The sequence below is a fragment of the Anopheles nili genome, chromosome 3 (genome assembly GCF_943737925.1).
Source record: "Anopheles nili chromosome 3, idAnoNiliSN_F5_01, whole genome shotgun sequence".
NCBI classification, from domain to species: domain Eukaryota; kingdom Metazoa; phylum Arthropoda; class Insecta; order Diptera; family Culicidae; genus Anopheles; species Anopheles nili.
The window spans coordinates 5,989,583-6,014,728 of NC_071292.1; the positions used below are offsets into that span (position 1 = coordinate 5,989,583).

At 50.3% G+C, this 25,146-nt stretch overlaps 4 protein-coding genes across 4 annotated transcripts in view; 2 read left to right on the plus strand and 2 right to left on the minus strand.

Moving 5' to 3' along the window:
- LOC128727508 (protein vestigial) overlaps positions 1-4,612 on the minus strand; it is a 32,143-nt gene extending 27,531 nt beyond the window's left edge. Inside the window, exon 1 of the mRNA XM_053821427.1 lies at positions 4,517-4,612. Within this exon, the coding sequence (XP_053677402.1) occupies positions 4,517-4,612 (96 nt within the window). The remainder of the gene's footprint in view (positions 1-4,516) is intronic.
- A 7,119-nt stretch (positions 4,613-11,731) lies between these two features.
- On the plus strand, positions 11,732-12,553 carry LOC128726010 (transmembrane protein 242). Its single transcript, XM_053819789.1, has 3 exons — positions 11,732-11,863; positions 11,956-12,194; positions 12,260-12,553. Exons 1-3 carry the CDS (start codon positions 11,779-11,781, stop codon positions 12,434-12,436), a joined length of 501 nt encoding a protein of 166 aa, XP_053675764.1. The 5' UTR covers positions 11,732-11,778; the 3' UTR covers positions 12,437-12,553.
- A 36-nt stretch (positions 12,554-12,589) lies between these two features.
- Positions 12,590-15,574, minus strand: LOC128723647 (inhibitor of nuclear factor kappa-B kinase subunit beta). The gene is made up of 6 exons (XM_053817409.1): positions 15,454-15,574; positions 14,988-15,385; positions 13,788-14,906; positions 13,352-13,704; positions 12,904-13,284; positions 12,590-12,834 (listed from the first exon to the last, which is right to left on the minus strand). The coding sequence occupies exons 1-6, from the start codon at positions 15,572-15,574 to the stop codon at positions 12,792-12,794; spliced, it is 2,415 nt and encodes an 804-aa protein (XP_053673384.1). The 3' UTR covers positions 12,590-12,791.
- Positions 15,575-17,071: 1,497 nt separating this feature from the next.
- Positions 17,072-25,146, plus strand: LOC128725722 (uncharacterized). The gene is made up of 9 exons (XM_053819488.1): positions 17,072-17,129; positions 17,935-18,098; positions 18,848-19,037; positions 19,102-19,205; positions 19,284-19,447; positions 19,818-19,960; positions 20,426-21,511; positions 21,590-24,778; positions 24,834-25,146. Exons 1-9 carry the CDS (start codon positions 17,072-17,074, stop codon positions 25,106-25,108), a joined length of 5,373 nt encoding a protein of 1,790 aa, XP_053675463.1. The 3' UTR covers positions 25,109-25,146.

Consider the following 25,146-nt stretch of genomic DNA (forward strand, 5'->3'; position numbering starts at 1 on the left):
CGGGACGTCGTCAGTTCGAGACGTACTACCGTCAGGAGTACATCGTGGGTCAGACACGCAAGCACAAGATCGAGAACGATCACTACCGGCAGATTCACGAGCGTTGTGCCGAACTGCAGCAAGCTATCGGTATCATTCGACAGGAGCGCTTTAGTGCCACCATGCGTGTCCTGGACACGGTCAAGCCATACTTCGAAACGTCCTCCAGTATGGAGGCACGACTGAAGGAACTTAAAAGCCGCATGACCAGCCTGTGGAACCAGGTAGTACGGCTCGAGAGCATCTGGGCGCGCCGTTTGAAGTTGCAGAACTTCCTGTACCTCATCATGCCCAAGGAGTGGCGTGAACGGTACGATTGGATCCACCAGGACGAATCGGGGGCACTCGAGAGCTACCCGGTGTCAATTGCCCAACGTGACACCGTCAACCTTCGGAACATCGACGACGGTAATGACATTTGGGCGGTGAAGCTTTTCTTCGAGCGGGAGTTCCTCGAACGTGATAAACCGGTACATGCGGCCTTCGAGACTCCGGCCGAACTGTTGCACGGTGTTGCCGAGCTGGACACAAACTCCATGACGCTGCTGAACCGGCTCGACCTCATGAACTGGGTAAAGTCGAACGCGGAAACCGAATCGGAAGCCGTTCAGCTCAAGTTCTCGCAACAGATCGCCGCCATCCGTCGGTTCATCCGGGATATGGATGAACGGCGTCGGTTTTACGAACGCCGCACGGTCGAACTGCAGGCCCAATTCGACCAGCTCGCTATGGGGCCGCTTCAGTGCACCATACGGAATGAACGGAACCGCGAAATTGAGAGTCTTGTCGCGGTCGCTTACAGCAAGCTTCTGCCCGCGGAACAACGCGAAGAGAGCGGATCCGTGCGGTTGTCCGGTGTCACCTGTTTCGGGTTCATCTTCGCGATGGTCCAACAGGTCCTGGCGGATTTCGATCGACTACCAGCTGCGCTCATTCACTCCATCGAACGGAACGTGCGCTTCCGCCGACGCCGTCGCATGAAACAAGCAGTAAAAGTTTCCGAAGAGGAACACCGCATCAGCCAGCTGGCGGTGCAGTTGCGTCGTGGTCTCGCACCACCACCTCCAAAACCGGACCACAAACGCAAACCAGCCCGTTCTCGACTCCGCCGTCAGGAAGTCCCGGTGGTGGTCGAAAAACCACGCATCTCCAAACTGGACGAAACCTTCCAGCTGGCGTTCGGAAAGGACGCCATCATGACACCGGAGGAACGACACAACTTCCGGATCCACATGATGCACCAGGACTACTGTGCGATTGAGTTCGATCAATTCCTACGGACGCTCGGCTACGAACCGGACTACAACATGGTTCCGCAGGTGTCACAGCGTGAAGGTCCCGAGGAGCAGTTCTTCAAGCGCAAGGAACTCATCCCGCAGGTGCTCGAGAAGCTCCAGCGATGGCAGCAAATGCAGAACTGGCTTCGAATGCGCCTGTTCAAGCGGATCTCTGGTGAACTGCAGGAATAAACTGCAAGCATCGGTGGCGATTTTGAGCTACCGAACGACAGGTTAAGCTGCCTTTTGTGGCTTCTAAATCGAATGATCAAAGTTGTGCGAAGAATAAAATGCACCACGTTCCCATCATCGCGTCAACACATTGTAGAATGGAAAGGGAGGTCTCTGGAACTGACGTGTTCCCAGACGCACCTCAAACCGTTACGCAGTACGCAGAAATAGCAGCACCTTGTTCATGTTACTCACCCATGTTGAGTTTGTAATTATTTGCCCCACCCACCCTCACGAGCTTTTCCGACTTTCCTCGAGTGACGTGTGTGTGTGTGTGTGTGTGTGTGGTGAGGGGGGTAAGCTTACTATTTCTCCTCCTTGTTTGCTTCTGTTTCACCTTCGCTTCCTGTCGATGAATGAATAATTTGATCGCTTTTTAAACGCGCCTCTTGCGTGGTTGCCACGCGTGTGGTAGAAGAAAAGCGCACCATTTTCCCGCGACGGATGGTTCATCAAAATTCCTAGCCCTTGTGCGCTTCCTAGACGCCTCCCTCTCTCTCTCTCTCTCTCGCTGCGTGGGGCCACGTTACGATGCCAAACACCACCATGTTCGCATGTTAATCGCATTCTGCCGGGCCGCGAATTCAGACCCTTCAGGGCCACGGGGCCCCCCTTTCGCTGGGTGCTAGGACAAATTAGCAAACAATGGCTACGCCGGTGGTGCGTAAGCGATAGCCCCGTGGTGATAGCAAAAGCTCCAAGTCCCAGCCCGAGTCGTCCGCAGCCAAGAAGATGGCCCCCTGATGGTGCGCGGTTTCGTGGAAAATACACCGGTGGCCACGGTTGGCGTAATTAGAGCATAATTAATTCCCTTCCCTCTGACGCGAGCGGGCGCAATTACGGGGCCTTGTTATGGGGGTTGGGCCCCCGGGTGGGTGGGTGGTGTGGTGGCCGACATCAAAATGGCCGTTTGCCCTGCGCGAGTTCTGAGCGAAATTAATAATTAATTTTCTCATTAAATATTAATACCGCGACGGGCTCGGGCCACCGGAAGGGCCACCGCACGCGCTTCGCGGCGCGAGAACGGTCTTAGATCGGGATCTTCCCGTTCTCGTTGTTGCCTTGTCCACGCAAGGCGTAAGGCGTGAAGGCGTGTGAAGTTTTGCAAACGCAACGGTGTGTGTGTGTGTGCGCACCTTTTCTCGGTACTCGGCTACGAGACATCAATCATGCTCCAACGTAGGAGTGATGAACTTGATGAGCGAACCGCGGCACCGAGGAGTGTCATTAGATCGTAGATTTATTGAATCAATTCCACCTCCCAAGCGCGACCAACGGGAGCTGCAATTAACCGTGGATGATTTCAAAACCCAGAGGGAAAAAATAACCCCAACCGTAGCTTTCTTCCCAAGTTTTGGTTTTTTTTTGCGGCCAAATGAGGCAGTAAATTTGATAAATTAAAAACATAATTACACCCTCGCGCGGGTGTTATTTTACGAAGGTGCACTCGAACCCGCACATGAACTCGAGTGCAACAAATTGGCCCCGCGCCCGAGTGGGTGGGCTTTCGTTCGATAAATCTGTTGGATTGGAGAGCGTGTTGGGGGTTGATTGAAAAATTAATTTAAATTGTGCAGCCATTATGGAGGCGCCCAATCGTTCGTTAGACGACCGGTGGGAGCAAAGGGCCCTGGTAACGCTCCACGTTTTTAAAACAAACAGCATTCGATGGTCGAGCTTACGAGACCTCCAAACGAGATCTCCCACTCCTTCGGTCTTTCAGCGCGGCCACGAGGGTTGTTGGTTTGAGGGCAAGGCTGCTGCGTTTTGCTCTCATGCGTGCCCACGCCAGCTCGGGTGCGTAACGAATGCAGGTTTGTTATTATACGCACCTCGAGCGCGTAGCGTAAGTGCGAGTGAGAGAGTGAGAGAGAGAGAGACGGAAAACGTTGCAGCTGCACCTGCAGGTCCGACTGGCCGTTGATTGTACTCGGAAAAGCTGGCTGCGATTGGCGTGTTCATGTGTGTGTGTGTTTTTTTTTCTGTGTGTTATCAACAACCCGCAAGACCCGAATCGCTCAAGGTCTGGGAAGGGATGCAATTGCGTCACGTATGCGTACCCATTCGCTCCACCCGATCCGTGAACAAATTTACGTATTTGCTGATGTGATAATACGCCTCGATGGGTGGGTGTTGCAACGTTACGAGAAGGGTTTGATTTAATTTGTTTTAAAACCATTAAAATCGAATGTTAGTTTTTTTTTTACTCTTTCCGAAAGCCAATCCATTCCCGTACCACGCACAGTTCCAGCCAACGCAAAGCAGTGACATAAATTGTCATCCCTTTCCCGACGGTTTTCCATTTACACACGCGAGAACTCCTCCCTCGCTGAAGGGCTGGAAGTCCTCCGCAAGAAGCAGGATTTATACGCATACGCGCGAGAGTTAATGGTAGGCGCCATTTTCATAAATTTCCCCCCGGACGATCTATGGGCCCGGTGGCGTGATTTATGAAGTAAACGGCCGCAAGTGACCCTTTCAGGGTCGCTCACACACCTCGACAGTATCACCGGCACGGGAACAGTAATCAACGAAACCGGGCCCTTGGAACAGGGAGCAACCGATAAGCAGCTTCCAAGTGTGTTCAGGCTGTTGTGGAAACGGGTTCACAACATTGTCGGTAGCTAATCGCACCGGTAGCATCTTTGCACCGGACCACACGGGTCTTTGCTACTGGAACTACCCCGGATGCCTCCGGAACTGGTTCGTGAAAAAGGCTCAAGAAAAGGGTAAGCGGGCATAAAACCTGCTTCACGGCAAAACCAGCAGAAGGTACGAGCATTGTGTAAGGTGAAAAAAAAACCGCCCGATGCAACTCCGAGACTGCTAGGAAATTAGTGCCCACTTTAAATGGCTCGGGTGATTAATTAGTTTCTAATCTGCGTAAGTCCTCGTGCACGTAATAACGTGTGTCAGTCGCTGTGTGGCTTTATCCGGGTGTTGTCCGCAACACCCACAACGACACTTACCCGCTCATACTGGTAAAATGGTCGACTCGGTCCGGCACGGCCGTACAAATAAGGATAGTATGCACCGTACATAACTTCCGGGCAGGACACTGCCATTGCGCTCAAACTGGCCAACCGCACCGAAAGCTCCCCTCCGCCAGGCAAAGCGCACAGTCACACACACACACACACACGCGCACGCAGTCGCACGTACACAGGATCAACACTCGATCAAGCACGATCGCACGCACGTACGCCCACACGCGCCCGATCACAAACACGCGCACGCTCGTTGGCAAGGAGTCCGAAACGGTCCGGTTCGCTGGCTGGTTCCAACCGAGGCCGGAATGATCTTGAGGCCACTTGAGCTAACGCAGGCCGTTTCCCTGCGATTGCATCATTCTAGCGCCGTAACACACCGCACTCTGCACCACGTAAACCGTATTGCACCGTATGGGTTTTGTTTGTTGCTAACTTTCCTCGTTTGCACAATCTCCTACGCTCGTAATCGAAATGCACTTTCTGTGCCCTGCGTCACGGCGAGAGGCTTTGTCGTAGGTGGTTGTCCCTTCCTGTTAGTGGTGCGCCCTTCACGAGGATGTCGTGTTTTTTCTTTGTTTGTTTAAACTCCACGCTAAAACACACCAACTGCCGATGGGGTTTTGTAAATCACAACACTCGATCGCTCGTTCGCACGCACTGTCACTTTGGGGCTCGTTTATGACACCTATTGCGACGCTTAGAGTTTACTCGATCGTCACCGTAACGCGGTGGGAGTTTGTTTTACTTCTGCTGCTACTTTAATTCGCCACAATCGCCACCAAGCCTTCGCACGATGCCAATACCGATGGGGGGGGAGGAGGTAGTTTATTGATCGAGAGAAAACACGACACCGATCACTTTTGGCCACCCGACGGAAGTGTGTGACGTACGGAAGGACACATTGTTCACGCTGTTGTGAAACCCGGTGCCTGTTTGGGTGGTTGGTACCGTTAGTGACCACCCCGGTGGTGGTTCCGTCCTTTCACGTGCGTAGTTCCGCTCGCAAGTGTCTCCCCGACGACGACAACGACGATGTCAGCAAGCGCACGCTGAAAGATCAGAGCAAAGTAGAGGTGAGCAAAAACAAAAAAAAAAGTCGATCCGCATCGATTAGAAAGGTAGCATAGGAGGGCTTTTTTTTTTGTTTGTGTCGTTTGTTTTGCGCAACCACAACGTGCACGTTTCAGTTTCATTGACCGACCGGTGGCCAACTTTTCCCGCTCTCTGAACCGGGTCGATCGATTAGCGCGATTGGAAGGGATTGGAGGGAGGAGGGTGGGAAAGGGGGGGTGAGGGGAATAAAAAACGGCTGGTGGCGTTTCATTGACGGAAGGAAGCGCAAAAAATAAATAAATAAAAAGGCAACGTGCGGCGCGGTGACAAAATGGTTGCAAATTTATGCACCTCGTGGTTTTGTGAGCCTTTCGTCTCGCGTTACTACAAGTCACCCATAGTGCACCGCTCAGCCGTCGGCATTCTGCGAATGGTTACAGGCGGGCAGTCGGACGAGAGAGAGAGAGAGAGAAAAAACGTCGGAAAATCCTATCTTTATTTATTGCCCACCCAGGGTTGCTTCCTCCGTGCGGTTTGGAGTTGCCCGAGGCCGCAAGAAAATAATGATTGCAGCTAGTAGGAAATTTATCTCGGCATAAATTATGCATCACCACCACACGCGGACCACGGGACGGGACAATGTCGCGATATTTTTCAACGTTTGATTGATAGCACGCACTGGTCAACAGTGAACAGTGAAGACCCGTACGTGATGGTATTTGAAAAGCAAAAATCCCTCCCCAGCTTCGAGTGGCAACGCTAGCATTGGTGACGATAAAAATTATTTACACAAAATAAAGGTTAACCAAACAAAAACACATTAAACCCGCGGTTGTGGTTGAATCCTAGAGCTCTGTGTTTACAATCAAAAGGCGAAATGACCACGAAAAATGTCCCTCGGGCTATTGCAGATGTGGTTGCGGGATTACGTTTTCCCCTTGTAGATCCTTTCTGGCCACCAGCGCCATTTCATCTCGAACAATGGTTGCTTCGATGCCGCGAAAGAAGCACCGCGTTGCCATTAGCAACGACCGATGGAAGCCCTCTGCCGGAAAACGGTAATTAGTATGCAAATGGCGCGCAATGCTCAAAGGAGATCGCAAAACAAAGACATTTCAATTGTGGCTGCTCAGCCCCCAGTGGGGCGAGAAAATTCATGCAGATCATGATTTTCCCGAGCACAACGGGCAGTTGGCTGCAACAGAGAAAGAAAGAGAGAAAGAGAGAGAGAGAGAGCTCCCTCCTTCCAATCGTGGAAGCAACCCAACCTGGCTGCAACGGTTGGTTGGTGGAAATCGGCTTACCGGATGCGTGGAAAACCTCCGGCAAAGACGCACTACTCCCAAGGCTGGAATCCAAAGTAGCGCTCATTAACATGTACTCATCATACGGTACGATTGCCGCTTGGTATGCCGGCTTGAGTCGCAAGTGCAACTGCACCCAGCGCGCGGTGCATAATGCAGTTTGGCCCCATTGGAAGGCGCGCGGCGTGCGTAAAGTGAGAGCTGCAGGATTGCAGATTTCCCGCGACCAGCTCCGGCGACAAGGGGATGAAAGAAAAAACGCATAAAGAAACGCGTGAAAGTGCAACCGCATAAGCCGCAAATCGCTCGGAATGGCAGCAAAAGTTTGATGGATTTTGTGCTGCCCTGCGAAAACGAGCAGCAACAACATGACAGCGAGCAATGTTTTCGATACCATCGGTTGCAATGGTGGATAAACTGCATGCCTTGTGTGCAGGGCGCGTGGAAAAGGGCCTCTTTACGTAACGCCAAAACAAACTCGCTGGTGCAGTTGCAACAAACGTCATCGCGTATACGCGTGAGCTTGAGTTTTTGTTTTGAAAAATAACTAAACTTTGCCCTTCGTCAGCTGTGTAGGAGGGGGAGGAGTGCAATTTTGCCCACTCACCTACCCACCCACCTGCCGCGTTGGTGCCATGGTAAGCACCCATAAGTCATCCAGGTGCTTCAAGGCACTTTGGAGTTACACTTATCCTTCGATGGGTAGCTGCAACGGTCCACTGGACGCGTTATATTTCGCACATACCACCACCACCATCACGATGGGATGTAATGGATACGCCGGTGGTATCGTTAGCCAAGGCACGGCACGCACTCAAACGAGCCATTTTGGAATTCACCCTCCTCCACTGGCCGCTCCTTTCGGCCTTAGCCCTTCAGTAGGAACTCTGCCTGCTCCTTGAAGTGTATCGATCAACGCCTTCTTGTGGGTGTGTGTCTCATGAAACGCCAACCAAAACAACCGCAACCAGGAAGCAACCGTTCGTTGTGGCTTTCGTTTGGCTCCTCAAAATGGCTGCAACACACAACACGAAACTGTTGCAAAAATCGATATCTTTGTCGGTGTGTTGCGTGTTTTTTTTTTTTGCACGAATAGGAGTGCGCCACCCTAATTGCCGCCGGTACGTTCCGTCAGGATCAACCAAAAGCATCTCCCGCCGAATGGCCCAAAATTATCTGGCACATTTCCCAGCCGAGCCTGATCGAATAGCAGCTAGCTTGAAATTGCTGCTCACCGCGCGGATCGTGTCACCCACGAAAAATTCACTATTTGCTTCAACACACACACACACGCACTCACACCCGCACCCGAAAAGGTCACCCTACCCCCGATTCCACCACAATCGGCTGCGGAATGTAGACAATCGCCCCGGGGGCTAAGGAATGTCCTTTTGGTGGTGACAATGAGGAGAACCATGCGACGGGGGAAAGGGTGTCAAAGGGCGAGCGGGTAAGCTGAATAGCGCAATATCGATTGGCAGTTTGATCACCGGTCGAAGATCGTCACGCCAACGATCGGAGCGTATCACGCAACGCACGGAATGAAAATGTCAAAACTCACTTGGCGTCGGTTTTGGTGATGGGATGCGTGGGTCGCGAGCTCGGTGTGAGGGAAGAGTAATCCTTTCCTGACGCTGACACACGTGTGGATGAGATGGGAAGAAAGAGGAAAAATCCTCTCACCACACCAAGCTAGAGCTGTCAAATGCCAAACACTCGTGAACGTCACGCACGCACGCGATGCACTGTGCGATTTTGGCAACACTTTTTTTTTTGACACACGCAAGCACGCACGCACGCACGCAAGCACGTTGTACGTATACGTGTATAGATGCTCGATCACACGCACTAAAGGAGTTTAGCGTAAAAAACCCGAACCACAACGCAAACACAACGCACGCACGCACGCACGATCACAAAGAGGCCAACGGGGGAAACGCTTATTCAAGGCGCCCTCGAACTCACGCTCGCTAAAAAAACAGATGATCAGATCCTGTGCCTTGTGCGTGCCGCCGTTCAGTAGTTGAAAGGAGCGCACGTTCACGCGGTCTGCATCGTACGTTGTTCGAACCGAAACAACTGCCGCTAGCGATGTTCCACCGGTCTCGGGTGTGCCTTCTCATCATTTCCATCCGTGACTCGTGGTGTCTCGTTTTCGCACACCCACGGGTAGCTGTCTCTCGGTCGCACCCGTTCACCGTGGAACTGGTTTTCCCTGCACACCGCGCTCCACCATTTTGAAGGACATACCACCGTCAAGGACCAATCCAAGTCGCCTCTGGGGATGGCTTTACGAGCGAACGCACCAGAGAGGCGTATCGTTGTTTTACCCCGCCTGCTTTGTGAGCTCGCCATAGGAAATCGTGTGGTCTCGCTCTCGTGTACTGCTCGTAGTCACACCAAACGGTGTTGCACAAAGAAGTGCATTATTTGCGCTTCTTGCTTTTACAACTAAGCGCACCGGGAAAGCGACGGCGCCATTCGCGATGTTCTCTCGCACTCTTTTTCTCGCACGTGTGAGTGCTTCTCTCTCTCTCTCTCGCTCTCGCTCTCTAGGTAGCTGTGACTTGGAAAAGGATAAAAAAAGGAAAACGCACGCATACACCACATCTCGTTGTTTTTGAGGGTGCTTGCGCGTGTGTTTGTGCGTTGCTGTGCCGAGTGTTAGTGCACTTGCTTATCGCGTTTCGCTTTTCGCGCTTGCCAAACCTCGCCGGTTGGGGTTGATTTTTTGATTAAGTTATGATACAGTCCCATTCCCGCCAGCCACAAGGCTCCTTGCATCGGGGATGACGTGCGATGGCTCGATGGACGACAAGGACAGTACATCCTGGTGGTGGTTCTTTTCTCCCACTCTCTCTCTCTCTCTGCTGTTCACTAACTCTCAGCTCAGCCACAGGGCGAGTATCGAAAGGAGTGGCAAGCCGCGTATCGCATCGATCCGGTGGAATGGAAATCCGAACATAATGGGGGCCTTGGGAAATGTCGATGTGGGAGATGCTAACCCATATCAACCAACTGGCGTAACAACTGGCCCATTTCTATGTTAACTTCACTTCGGCGACATGTCGCAGTTTTGCACCGGTCAACTCCACAATCCCCTTATCAATGGAACACACGGGACCATCACCACCACCACCACCACCATCTTCACCCAGGGAATCGTTTCGGGGAACTTATTGGCGAATGTCTGGAATGCGACGATGGCGTAGCGCTTCATCGGAGCGAACGGCAACTCGAAACCGGATTGATAACGTGCCTCACGCGCGGTACGGAATCAGTTCAGACGAGCTGCGTTGACGGGACAGCAATGGAAACCAAAACGCAGCATGAATGATTTTCGCCACATTCCTCGGTAACTCGCCTGAACGGGTTTCGCTTGCAGGTTTAGTCGCAGGGTGGGTTTTGTCAATGGTTGAACAGGGCATGAATGTTTCGGGTCGATTATTAATTTCCATAGCGCCATCGATCGACGTTTGCAAATTATTGCACCCCATGAATCAAACTCGCAGATGGTTTGATCGCTCGGACAGTCGGGACTCAATTTATCATGACGCAATTCACGGATGATGGATTAGATGAAGTTGCAGCATTAAGAGCCATGTCGACCCACGCCAGCCGACCTCAATAGCTTTCGTGCCAAACCCGGCGCCGTTGCCCGCGGTGCGTTATTACGCTCATTTACATAAAACAATAAAGCGACATCATAATGACATTTCCATGGCGAACGGTGTTGGCGTGCGTGTCATCAGTTGAAGGCTCCTTTTTACCACTTTATCATAGGTATGTCATCGTTTCGTCAATGGCCGCCTGCGCCAGGACTCTCCCAGGGCATCCTTTCTGTGCGTGGTGAGACATTATTATACCCACCGATCGGCTTCAACGCACCCACTCCGCGTTCGGTGGAATGAAATTAAATGCAAATTAAGCGATTGTGCTCTGCTCTGGCTTTGGCACTGAGAAAGCTTGTTCGGTGGATGTGCTGGGCGAAGGGTGGAAATGGAATTGAAAAGAAAGGCACTCCATTGCACACACGTTTCCCCCTTCAAACCTACCGACTGTTCGATCGATTTGTATGAGGAACTTTAGGAGGAAGCATGAAGCAATGACCTTTTATTACCGGCCGCTGCTTTCCACGCTGTAAGCTGACCACGTGGATAAATTTTAATAAATGAGTTTGATGTGCCTTTCCTAGGACGATTCTCAACATGCAGCACACGTTACTTCTTGCGATATAGCTTTGAAAGGAATTTCTTTTATGGCACAAAGTGTGCTCAAATGTTGATTAGATGTTGAAAGAGAAAGAGCCATGCAAAAGGATACATAAATCTAAAAGGAGAGCTAATAAGGATACAACACTAAACTTGGCATCAATCTCTTGTCTGCAAGATTGCATGCAAGATTTGCTCAATTAGACTCAGCCGTCTGGACTGTCAAATTTCCTAGGAAATGACAGTGCGAACACTGCGTTTGCCGCAGGTAGCGAGTTTTGTACATATAAAAATTAAAATACATTAAAAACCTTCTAATATCCTTATAATGTTTCTTCAATCGAGCTGAACAGCAAGAAGTAACAAGACAGTAGTTTAATTTCGTGAAAGTAGGATTCCCTTTTTGCTGCAAGGAATAATCTGTTATTTAAAAACGCGAGCGAGTGCTTGTTTACTTATCGGCGTGGTACCAAACAAATGTTTAGTCTTTTTAACTTATAGAGAATTATTTCCGATTATTTTAGAGTATAACTGTAAGTAAATAGTATGAATGAATCATAGGATGTATGATGATAATTAAAAAAAATGAATGTTTTTCTTACTCTTCCAACGATACAGATTAGTTACATAAATAGAATTCTAGTTCGACAAACTACATACCAAATTCAAAACTATGTCTACCACTGTGGAACAGCCAAATCGGATAGCTCCTGCTTTAGACGAGCTAACGGAAGAACAGCGCAAGTTTCGCTATCGTGGTAAGCAGTTTGCTTTTAAGGCAATGATCAAAGTCGCCTTTTGCTAAAACTAATCGTATGATTTATTCGGCAACATTGGGTCAAACGGTCAGCGGGTGCGTTTCTTGCAGCAGTCGGTGCAACGTCAGCGGTAGCGGGATTTAGTAAAGCAATCATGTCAGCGAAGAAATCCGATCCGAAGTATTTCGACAAAGGGCTCCACGGAAGCATAGCGCTTCACGAAGCCGGTACGAGCTTGGCTCTGAGGGCACTAGGCTGGGGAACTCTGTACGCCATCCTAGGCACAGGCACAATTTGTTACGGAATATGGAAGCTAAGCGGCGCCAAAGATGTACGTATCGACGATCGCGAGCTGTACATAGAGCTACGTGTTCACATTGATCTTCCTCATTGCAGATGAATGAATTTAGAGAAGTGGTCGGAAAAGCTTTTCCTCGGGTTCCACGCAATAATCCGCCTACTAGTCGTACTGAGTTCGAAGGACTAACCGATTTGATGCAGTACCTCTCGACCTGGGGAAAGGAAAAGAAAATGGCACCCGAAGTGCAAGGGCAAGGATCTCCCAGTCAGTAATCATCGCGCACGTTGATGCAATTGTGCGAAAGAAGTAGCCACTGTTACAAAAGGGCAACTATGTTGCTGTCCTACAAATTCGCGTCATATGTAAATATATAGGGTACTGAGCTGTTGATAGACAAAAAATATTCATTCTATTTATTTGTGCGATTCGCATAAAGTAAGATAAAATTGTCCCTAAAATCTGGTAACAACACAGGACACTTTCCAAACATTCGCGTAATGGCCACTCGTAGCACCAATTGCTGTCGTATTTCAGGCACGCTTACTGGAAATGTGAATTCAATTCACATCCATCACTCTCGTACTCTTATCATTCAACATCGATAAATCTCAACCATGTAACGAAGGTTCACTTCAACATCATAAAGCTATCACTCAACAATTCGTTTGTTCTGGAACAAATAGCAAATTGAATAGTAAACGTCTCCGTGGAAGCGCTAGCTGCAAAATTTTATACTCACGTCATAATCAACGTATGATTTGCGGCAATCAAATCCTCCACATTCGGACCTTCGTCTATGCCTAGGAGATTCTCACTAATGATACTGCTTCCGATGGAGGCCTGCAGTGGTGTCATTGGTCCACCAACTAAAAACTTTGGCGTTAAGCTGTCCTGGCGGCTATCCAGCGAACCTGGTATTATTCGCCCGAGATCAGAACCGGTCCCATTCGAGAGTGACCCGTTGTGGGAGTGGAAGCTGCCGTCCAGCATCTTCCATACACCATCCTGGTGCTCTAACGTTAGACGGGCCAGCTCTCGTTTGTACCTTTCCGTCAGTTCCAATATCTTTTCCAGCACCTTTCCGATTTCCTGCATCTCGTGGCGTATATCTAACAGTTGCCTACGGAAACATCAAGATACATTATTTGGCTGTTCGCGATCCATGCGGACCATTTATCGCTTCTTACTGCTGCAATTCCTGAAAGCCAGCGTCGCGTAAGAGCACATCTCGCCGCTTCAAACACTCGTACACGGCCTGCGACATGTCCATGTGAGATTTTTCATTGGTGATCCTCTCCAAGATTCTGGCTCGCGACTGCTCATACCGTCCCTCGACGTTTTTCAACCCAAAGTAATCCTGCTGCTCAAAATCGTCCAGCAAGGCGTGCCGCAACACGTCCCGGCTACGTTTCAACACCGATTCGTATCGCTTTGTGATTTTATCCGCCATTTCCGCAAGCTTTCGAACGTTTGTCTCGATGCGAGCACACTTTTCATCCCACTGTTGCCGGGCGGTCTCGAACGTGCTTGACGGTATTCGCTACAACAAAGCAAAAAAAAGATAGTTACCTTTCCTTCGTACCTTTAGGTGTCTAGGCTATTCGCGGCCATCCGTCAACCTACATTGGCGGTGTTGAGTGCATCGCGCGCATGAGATAAAGTAAGCTTGTGGTACTCCACGCCGCCCAGAATACCGTACACGACTTTGTTCATGCGGCTAATCTCATCCTTGTGCCGGGCGATGGTGTCGTTCAGCATCAGCCCGTAGTTGCGGATGCCATCGAGTAGCAACACGTACAGCCGCTGCTCGTTGGCGATAAAGTAGTACGCATTGGCAATGAAGTGCCGTAGCATGTGCGGCTTCAGCTTGCTTTTGATGTTCTGAAACACGTCCGTAATACTTTTCGGTATGCAGGGTTTGAGATCGCGCTGCACAATACTCGCCCGGCAGCTTCGATTCATCACAAAAACCATCGGCTTGCCGTAAAAGTTCGGTAGGTACAGATCGATTGGGCGCGTGTCCGGTTGCACACGCGGTTGTTTCTGCTCCAGTGGCAGAATGAAGTCGATCTCACCCACCGGTATATCCGTCGCTTGGTAAACCTGATCGCATAACGTTTCCATGCTGGTTTCCTCAGTCACTTCGAGGAAAATCCATCGGCAGTCGTACAGCGAAAACAGCGTCAGGAACCGTTTCGCCAGTATCTGATCCAGTAGGGAGAAGATTTTCAAAACCATCGAAGGAGCCGGCGAACCGTTGCCGTTTTCTTTTTCTGGAGCGAATGTAACCACTTTTGGTAGCGTGTCTCCGTTCGAAATAGATTCACCAGCTCCTGCAATGGGAGAAACCGTATGTGGTGCGTAACCACGCCGTTTAGGATTCCACTCCAGTGCCAACACGAGCCATCGTTCCAGTTGCTTCCGCAGACTGATGGAAATGTGATTCTCCGCAAACATCTCCGTATGATATGTGTAGTTCTCTCGGCTATCCTCCGTGATCGCGATGTCGGCCGATTTCTTCTGCTGAACGTGCATCATCCACCGGGTGATGGGTGCGTGGGGTATGAATGGCCGCACGCCCGTCACTATTTCGAACCCAATAATGCCCATCGACCAGTAGTCCACCGAGCAGTTGTACCGATCGCAATAGATCAAATCAGGCGCGATGTACTCCACCGTTCCCACCAGACTTGCGTTCAGGCTCTGCTTGTCCAGTGCCTTAGCGTAGCCCAGATCCGTTAGCTAACCATCATCGAAAAAACGAAGGGAAATTAATCAATACACTAGAGCTATGCGGCGACGGACGAAATTTGGGCGACCTACTTTATAGATGAAACGATCGCCCTGCTGCTTCAGGACCAGATTTTCCGGTTTTATATCGCGGTGCGTTATTTTTAAACTGTGCAGGTACGCAATGGCGTTACGCAGTGAATGCAACACATCTCGGACGTCCTGCTCGCGCAAACCACAGCAGTTTTCCACCCGGTTTAGCACCCGGCGAAGATCCCCTCCCTCACAGTACTCCATGCAGAGCAGCGGAAGTCCGTTTGCAGAGCTGCGCAACAACTCCTGAATAAAGGAACTCGGCTGCACCGCGACCGCGCGAACGATATTATCGTTCTGCACCTTTTCCGTCATCAGTTTCACCTCGTTTCGCCAGCGCTCGCAGTGCTTATCGGTGATCTCGTTCTTATCTTGCAGAATGTGAAACTTTTTTATCGCTGCAACGAACGGACGTGGTTGTTGTATCAGAAGATGCGCGCAAGTGCCGGATTGCCACCAGACTTACCCACGGTTTGCTGCGTCTGTTTGTTCCTCCAGAGCGTGACCACACCGAATGCTCCATTTCCTAGTCGTTTTTCTCGGCACCAGTCACCGATTACCGGAGGATCTTCGAATGGTTTGATCATGTTGCCAGATGGAAAAGCTGCGATATCCAGCTGAGTGCGGAGCGTACTAGCGGTACTAGCGGAGCGAAGCACGAATCCCTGTGTGCTATTGTACCGGAGGAATGCAGCCGGTATAAGCTATATTTAAACTATTTGACACTCATGCCCGTTCCCGTTCGGAACAGACGGGTTCCTGTGTTTAGACGCTGATTAAGTGCTGTTTCGCGAACTGTTGTGCGTATTGCGTCTATAAATAAAGCGAAAATATTTTTTATGCTACCAATCGAATAACAATAACAAACCCGAGTGAAAGAATGACAGCTGTTCCGATGGTTACACCAATGCTACACCGACAGCACACAAGTGTTTGAGGTTAAAAAATTAGACAACGATTAAATTAGACAAACAACACAAGGAGTACAACGCAACCATCCAGATGCAATGAACAGTATAGCGAGAAAAGTAACAGATTTATGAATAAATGAGTAATTTATTTCAATAATTGGTACACTTGTGCGTGACACTGGTGCGCGAAGAAGGTAGCTTCAATGTAAGCGGCTGTCCTGATTTTGACAGCACAGCATATCTGACGGCAGTCCGTGTAGAATGTCAGCGAAACTGGCTATCAGTGCACCAGTTTATATTTACCAGTGGTTAAAATACAAATAAGCGATCAGTGATAAATCGCGCGAGTGCATAAAATTCGACAGCCGTAGCGAACGAAACGGTGCACCTATTTTCGCGTAAGTTCAACCCCCCCCTCCCCTCCTGTAAAAGTGCGTGCGATCTAAAGTGTGGAAGCGAACGCGCCCCGTAGCATAATGGAATTTGCCGTCACGAGTGTATAAGATGGGACGCAAGCATCCGGGAGAAAGAAGAAGGAATCGGTTTGGCAAAGTTGGCGATTCGAAATTGGCCGCCGTCGGGCGAGGAAGGTTTATTGTGTCAATAGCGATCGAAAAGGCAACGCCGCCCCGATTGCATAGTTTCGGATTCCAGTGCATCCGTTCTGTGGGGGCTTGAGTGGAGTGATCGTCAAATTCCGTCAGTGTGTTGTGTGTTGTGAGATACAACAAAACCACATTCCTGCAGTGTAGAAAAATCGTACCAAAGCGACCGTGAGCAATCATCGGAAAGGTGCAATTCGTCACACTTGCCCCCGAAAGGTTCTTAGAGGTTACGGCGTTACCGTGACAGGGACCGGTTGGAATGGTGCTAGATCGGAAGCTGTGTGCATCATCAGTCGGTCGCTCGTTTGCCCCTCGAAAGTGATGATGTTAGATGCGGCCAAATTGCCATTGACCGTCAGATAAAACGCGGTGACCCGCACTAAACCGCGTCGCATTATTTGTGCGGTAGGGGAGAGAAGAAAAAAAATACGCACACACCAACAAACAGGAGAACGAGAGGAACAAACTGGAACGGCTGGCGGGTTAGATTTCATAGCGATTCAGATAGGATTTCCGATTCCTCAATCAGCATCTCTCGGCCCGACGACCCGCCAGCGCTGTTACTAGGATGGCTTACATAAACGTCGCAGAATGGAGCCCCGATATGGTCACGGATTGGTTGAAAGGTAAGTGAGCTACTTTGAGATACCCCTTGTCTTTCGTAAATATTGTGCCGAAATGGAAACCTATCACTGTTTTCTGGCCCCAAAAATGCCCTTACACCTAGTTATCTCGCGCGAGGTGACTGACACGATCCCCGTGGGAGAGAATAAGTAGCAAAAAATAATACGGACACAAAGCAGAATGCACTTGCAATTCAGGTGCAATTCAGCAATGAAGGTGCATTCTTGCACTTTGCGCTTGGATCATCACTTTTCACCAGCTGCCGTCGTGTGGCGGTTGTGTTGGTCTCCAAATGAAATAAGGTCAGCTGCCGCGAACGATATGGAAAGCATAGCAGCAGCATGGTCATGTAATCATGCCCCAGTGTGCATTGGCATTGGGCTTGGTTCCGGTGAAGAGGGAATTTGTTGTGCGACCAAGTTCGGAAGGCAACCCTCGGGTGGCCAAGGGTGTGTCTGCTGTGTGTGTATTTTTACCACCATTCGCCACATACCGAGCCGAATCTGAGGGGGGTAATTAGTCGACACATCAACGTCAATTCCCAGACAGAGTTGCAAAATTTTTTTTCGTGAATCAACATAAGACTCCCCTGGTGGTCCACTTCGGAATGTAAACATTTATACGAATATAAAATGATTCATCGCTCCAACACTGGACGGCCATTCTTGGTTTGATTTAATTTCTTGGCGATTGAGACCAACCGAGGGTCCTTCAGAATGCATCAACACTTAACACTATTTTTTTTTTCTATCAGAATACACCATCGTAATATGTTATTTTCTCTCTCTCTCTCTTCCTTTGCGGCAGGTTTGGACAACTCGATGTACCATTATGTGCAATCTTTCATCAACAACGAAGTAGGCGGAAAGCAGCTACTAAACATACGCCCGTACGAACTCGAACAGCTCGGCATGCACGTTATCGGCCACCAAGAAATCGTCCTGGAAGCTGTTGAAAACTTGAAGAATTTCGTAAGTCCCTCTGCAATCGATGTACGGTAAAATGAGAGCGAAACCCGTGAACAACATAAACATTTCATTCAAATGAACACCACCCGCTCCCTCTCGAAAGGACACAAACGTTGTCCCGAGAAGGCACTTGAGAAACCTCCTGGTTTCCCTTCGGTAGCAAACGTGCGTACGATTCCCGTATTTCAGCTTGCCGTTCTCCGTTGCACCGTTTGACGGATGCGTCTGCATTGTTGCAGTGTGTTTGCGCTTGCACCGAACACGTTGCATCATGTTTTATCTTGCCACATCGCAATGCTTTGTGTTTGTTCTCTCTCCGTCGGCATTAGTCAGCAGCGCGTTTATTTTGCGGCCTTGGGCAAACATGTGCGCGAACCGTTTGGGACCAGCGACCTCACACGGTGTGGTCCTTCGCTCGTTCCCAACTAGCCACGGCTGGCACAATGCATTGCGCAACTGGACTTTGAAGGCGATAAAGACAGAATGTTCTTGTACACATGCCATTTATGTTCCACGTTCGTTTGTGACTTGTTGAGCGGCACGATCAGTGCTTATCGTGCCCGGAAGTGGGGCAACTCATCGCAGTCCGTCCGTCTCGCCTGGATTGACTTCCGCAAACAAAACGGCTATCGGAACGTTCCCAGTCGCTGGGGCGAATCACGTACTGTGCAAACAAACCGGGACTCACACAAATGGGTGGCACCGTTCCCGTTTGGGTGGTGTTTCTTTTTTTTTTCTCCATCCCCTTGCAGAACTACAACCTGGATAAGGAGAACCTACAGTTTCTCGCACTGCATGTGGCGACCGCTGCCCACTCGCTGACGAAGCAGCTCGAGTTCTCCGACCAAGAGAAGCTCGAGACGTCCGTACTCAAGGATATTACGCGGATGATTACGCGCTTGAAGGCGCTTATAGAGTGGCTGGATAGGGCACCGTTTAGGGGTAGGATTTTTCTAAGCAGCGGTCCCTTTACATTTCGATAATGGGGTTTTGTGGTGGTTTGCAGGTCAAAAGAAATTTGATGAGCTGAGAAAGCAGTGCATGCGATTCGGGCTGGAGGTGGCCACCGTAGCTATGCGTGATAGGTTTTCCCTAATGCCCGTACAAGCGGTAAGTGATCGTTTCATTATTATGCAAATGTGTTACCTTTCTACACAAACATGTTTCTTCTTCTGCATCCCATTCTAGATACGGCAAAACTCGAAAAAGCTCGAAAACATAGCTGAGTACATAATCAAGGACATCACCGATCCGATCATCCTGCAGCCAGCCTCACTGGATTTGGTAACACTGAAGAAGCGTGAGTCAGACCTCGGCTTTCTTATTATGCAAAGCTTCCACGGAGTGCACCGGTAAGTGTCCATAACTATATTCCACAACGAGTGTGTATGTGTGCGTGCGTGAGCATGTGTTGTTTATGTGGAAAATTTGGACTCCCGTGGCGGTAATTAGAAAAGCATCAAGGATGATTCATTCCTTTGCTTTCTTTGGGACGCGGTTGGGTTGCTCCTTTAAGGGATATATTTTGTCGTCATTGGAAACAACCCACTGCCAGTGCTGCGGCCTGCTGTGATCTTTGTGCGATCATCGCAAAAACATTGTGAAAACATGATCCGTTGCTAATCGTATCCTTGGGGTTTCTCGTGTGTTTTTTCTTTCCTCCGCAATCCCGAACGCGTTTTGGAAAACCCGCAACAAACGACGATGGTGGCGGTCCAACAGAATAACCGAAATAAAATTCAACTCACCCGCCCACAACTCCGGCAAGGTCGAGGAAGGCGATGAAATAGTGCAAATCAACTACCAAGCCGTAGTTGGATGGGAATACAAAAAGGTCCTGCTGCAGCTTCAGGAATCACCGCCAGGTAAGCGGCTAACAACCGTGTGTATGTGTGCTTCTCTGCTTTCCCTTTGGCTATTATTGTCGCTTCGATGTTGGTTTTCGCTCTTGCCTCAAACCCGTGCGTTAGCGGAATTCGTCCTTTTTTACGTCTTCCGCTTTCCATCCACCCACACTTCGGTGCATTCTCGGTTATTATCCTTGAACATCCGTGCGGTGCTCTCGTCGCTCTGGCGGCAGCGTGGGCCATCCATCATGCAGCTATCGATCCCAAATTAGACAAGGGTAAACCAGGCGGAAAAAAATATGGAAGCTACTCTGCCGGTCAACCCGCTCAGGGATAATTATTGCGCATTTTACTGTTTCAAATTCTCGCTTCGTTTGTAACTCACCTTTCCTGTCATCAGTCGTTATGCCACTGCGTTTTTCTTTTGTTGTTGCTGCTGCTCCTTTTTGTGGTTGCAATAATTGCTTCTTTTCCTCCTTACAGATGTGCTCTTGACGCTCAAGAAGCGACCGAAGCACATGAAAATCTATGGCCAAATCTACATCAAACCGTACCGCTTGCCGAGCAAAAAGCGATCGCTTCCGTACCGCTGGGATGAAGCTTATCCTAGCCCGCGGGCGACGGACAACTTTGCCCTGCAGGACTTCTCGTTGCCGCTCGATCGCGTCCCGGAAAAGCACGTTCCCTCCGACACCGAATCCGACGGCAGCGACATTTTAACGCCAACGGATGTGAAGGAGGCGGATAAGGAGATGCGCCTTTATCTACCCAAACCGAGGGCGGTCCTGCAACGGCGGCACACGCTCTCTAGCTTTAAGGATTTGGTCGGGGTAGCCTCGTGGCAGGAGCGAAAAGGGAAACCGCTGATTTCGAACGATTTGCAGAGCTTACGCGACAAGTCAGTATCGTTCGGGTTTGGGTTAGAGATGTCGCCTCGACCAACCACTACTTGTCTCGGGTTAGGTGCCGGTAGTGCTGTGGAAGGTCCAGGTAATGCAGGCGGAGTGCCGGTTAAGGGGAGTAGATTCGGTGGACCGTTGAAAAGCTCCCTTCCCGATATCATTCCATGTGAGCCAGAAATTGTACCAGCACCTCCTAACGATCGGTCCATTGCCGGAATCAAATCAGCGGATAGCGAGTCGTACAAGGCTGGTGTATCGAAGGTGGTTCGCTTTGAGTCGAGCTCCAAAGCCGACCAGTGCCATGTGGACACCAAGTACACCTGTCAGGTGGAGAGCACAGTATTGGAAACGTTTGAACCGATACCGTACGTAGATGAAGATCTTCCAACCGTCGCTTGTCCGCCGACCGTTACCGAACGTGTGCGTCGGTTCGAATCTTTTGCTAGTCGGACGACTGCAGCGACCGGTCTTAGCAATGGACAGCATGCGGGAGGACAATCGGCAACTTCTTCCATCACCCTTAAGCCTATTCCGATGCAACGGCAGCTATCGAAGGATCCGGAACTGACCGAAGCAATCAACACGGTGGTCGTAAACCGTGAAATGGTGAAACGTGGTCGATTAGATAAAAGCTACAGCACGCCCGCGTACGATGACGAACTGAGTGGTGAGTTTTCATCTTTTGATAATGACCTATGTGAAAGCACATTAATTTATACCTCTTTTCGTTGCGACCTGTTTTCAGATATTCCGCCTGCAATCGAGCCACGTAAAGAGCATCTCCTAAAGGCACCACCCGTGCCTCCACCACGACCAAAACGAACGCACGAAACGCTCACTGTTGCCTTGCCAGAAAAGCCATCTTCCACTTCATCATCGGGACTGGTAGTGCCATCCCCCTCGGTGTTACCGATCGTTTCGCCGTTTCACGAAAACGCGGCCATTTTCGTCTCGTCACTAAGCAACACCCTGGATATCCGTGAGGATAGCCCAAATAAATCCAAACTCGCAAATGTTATCGATTTGAAGCAAAATCGAACCCAACCACTTCCTCCTACGATTGTCCCCGGTACGGTGACGCCACCAAAACCAGCCGAACGTACGGCGATTCCACCGATTCCGGCCTCGAGGTCTGCAAATCTGCCTGCTAAATCAATGCAGACCTCCGAACCTTCGACGCTGGCCACTGTACCAAGCATTCCGATCGATTCGAGCTCGGAACTACTGACACCAAACAAAACCAAGAGCCTTACGTTGAAGAAGAAAAATTCGCTTCTTTCCAAGCGCCGCAACGTGTCTCTGAAAACGCTCTGTGTCAGTGACATTCAGGGACACCTGTATCGACGCACCAAGGGTCGCAGCGGGATGTCCTACTGGGCAAAATACTACTTCGTGCTGATCGAAACCACTCTGTACGGGTTCCGCAGCAAAGAAGCACCCAAGGCGAACAGCATGATCTTTCTGTCCGGCTTCACGATCTCCATCGCGAAAGAAGTCCACTCACGGCCTCACGCCTTCAAGGTGTACCATCCGCACAAGACGTTCTACTTCGCAGCTGAAACGCAGGAAGCTCTTATCCAGTGGATGGAGTACATCAAACAAGCTACGCTTAAGGGTGCCTCAATTGCAGGAGGAAACGGTGCCGGCTCGGCAACCGGCTCCGAGCACCATAACGTTAGGGAGCTGTTTTCCGAAACGGACAGTTCCGACGACGAGCTGGGACTGATGGACAGTACCACCAAGCTGAACATGTTGTGCACACCTTCACCACAGATGTCTGGTGGAGGAGGCTCCCACACCGTGGCGAATTCAGACGGGACGCCCACGTCGTGGAAGCAAGATCGGTACCATCTGAACTTTGGATCGTTGAAAAAGTTCACCAAAATTGGATCGGACGCGAGCAGCAGCACCGCAAGTGGAAGCGGAACCGTGGGAAATGGTGGAAACTCTGGCAGCGGTGGAAGTACTGGAGAGAGTAGCAAATTCTTTGGATTTTTCTCGTCCCATCGGAACGTCGAGAAAAGCAATTCGAGCGAAATGCCCGTTCCGACGTCGCAGTTCAAGAGCTATCGCAAGGTACCGGGTGCGGGTGGATTGCAGATCGGTACGGCATCTGCTTCAACGGAAGTGTTTCCGCTTCCTTCCACTGCCACCCAACCGATCCTCGCTAGTAGCGGATCGCCGATGGCCAATGCGGCGGATGGAGGAAATTTCAGTGCTAGCAACCTTTCGCTTGCTTCTGCACTCGGAAGTCGCGATGGTGACAAAACGGTGACTTCCACCGGAGCACCACAACCTCCGCCGAGAACCAGCACACCTACACCCCCGCTTCCCGCTCCACCCGTGATCATTCGCGAACCGGTGACACCAACGATGAGTGAGGCGGTGGTACTGTTGGACCGGGCGAGAAAAACGAAACGCATCTCTCCGCATAACTACATCCACGCGTCCAATCCGAACCTGGTGGAGTTCGATTTTCAAACGTCGAAAGCGATGGATTTCTCGGTGCCAAAGATCCACTCCGCGAACACGTGGGACACGAGCACGCACTCGCACAGCAATCTGCAGTCGATGATCACGCTGAAGGACCTGATGCTGCAGAAGCAAGCCGAGGAAGCGCAGGAAATGTACAATAAGCGCGTTTGCCTCGGTGTGGAGAAGCTGGAGGTTGGTGGTGATCAGGTACCGCAAGTGATCATTCTTCCTATCGTACCGGAAGCGGTGAACAAAATTCAAAGACGTCAGCTTCCAATAACACCAGACTACGCACAGAGCTTCAAGCTGGACGATGAGGACATTCTATACACGCGTAGCAAGGAAGGCCAAAAGTTGCGCGATTTCGGTTACGAAATGATTTCCGGCGACGATGCGTTTGACCAACGAAACAAACCCATTCGTTCGACGCTCGGTTTGAGCATTTCCGCGAGTGGCATGTCCGGAATTAGCTCAAACAACGCAAGTGCGACCGGTACGAACTCAAACGGAGCTGGCAGTAGTAGTGGCGGTGGATCGATCAAAAAGAAAACGTTCAATTGGATAAACTCGGATCGCAAAGCGCCAGATCCAAACGAGATCAACCTCCTTACTATCGGTTCAGTATCTAGTGGCTCTATAACGTTTACCGGGCCGATGGCCGGGCCAGAGCAGAGCCATCGAACGGGAGGTATGTCAACGTCTCTGTCTCTGCGGGACAGCTTTAAACGCAGCAAAAATAAAGCCGTCATTGCTAGACTGGATAACATTAAGGCCAGCAGCGAAAAGCTGTTTCAGTTCAAGCAGTCGAGCTTGGCTGGTGGCGCAACAAGCAGCAATAATAACGATAAGGAATCGCTCAAGATGAAGCAGCTAGACAAACCGGCAGCGCCGGGAGGTGGGATAGTGAACGTAAACCTAAAACATCAACTACCGCCGCCACAACAGCACGCGTTCGCGAACATCGTCGGTGGATTGGGTGGGAAGAAAAACAACAATGAGCTGAATGCGGTCCTGGAGCAACATTCGGCGTTGCTATTTCACCAAACGAGCGGTGCCGGTGGTGGTGGTGGGCCATCGGCATCCGGTGGTGGATTCATCGGTGGTATCAAAAAGTCTAACACGTGCAACAGCTCGTCGGATTTTAAGGAAAACTCGAGCAAGCTACACAACATGCGTAAAAACTCGGCCCCGGAACGAGGCACCGTTGGTGTGAGTAACGCCAGTGGTGTTGGATCCGGTGGAAGCGGAAGCAATGCCAACGGCGCCACGTCCTACTTTACTAAGTTGAGCTTCGGTTCGACGAAAACGGCCAAGGAGAAGAAGTTGCTCGGCTCGCCAGGATTACATCGTGCTATCTTTGGGAAAAATCATCATCATCACGCGAACGATTCGCAGCCAACTGTGATCGATCATGAGGTGTTTTCGCCGATTTCTTATACAAAAGTAAGTACCCATGATCGTACGAATTTGGCAATGTTGATTTAACTTCTGCTTAACCTTGTCGCAGGCTCCAGCTGTAGCACAATCCGATAGTGCACCATCAATGTCAACCAGCGCTGGAACGACAGGAAGTACTGGACAGTCAGCTGCAACTAATAGCACACCTAACATCGTACTTTTGTCATCTTATGCTCCAAATTTGGCTGGTATTTCACGCAACTCACCGGACTACCCAAACATGGAGTATCCTCCGGTGTTTGAGCCGGAAACGTACTCATTAAGCGATCCAAGCACAAGCCTGACGTTACTGAAGCGACGTCAAAACCATCACCATCTCCATCAGAAATGACGACGTGGCAAACGGCTCGCAACGGTACGAGAACATGA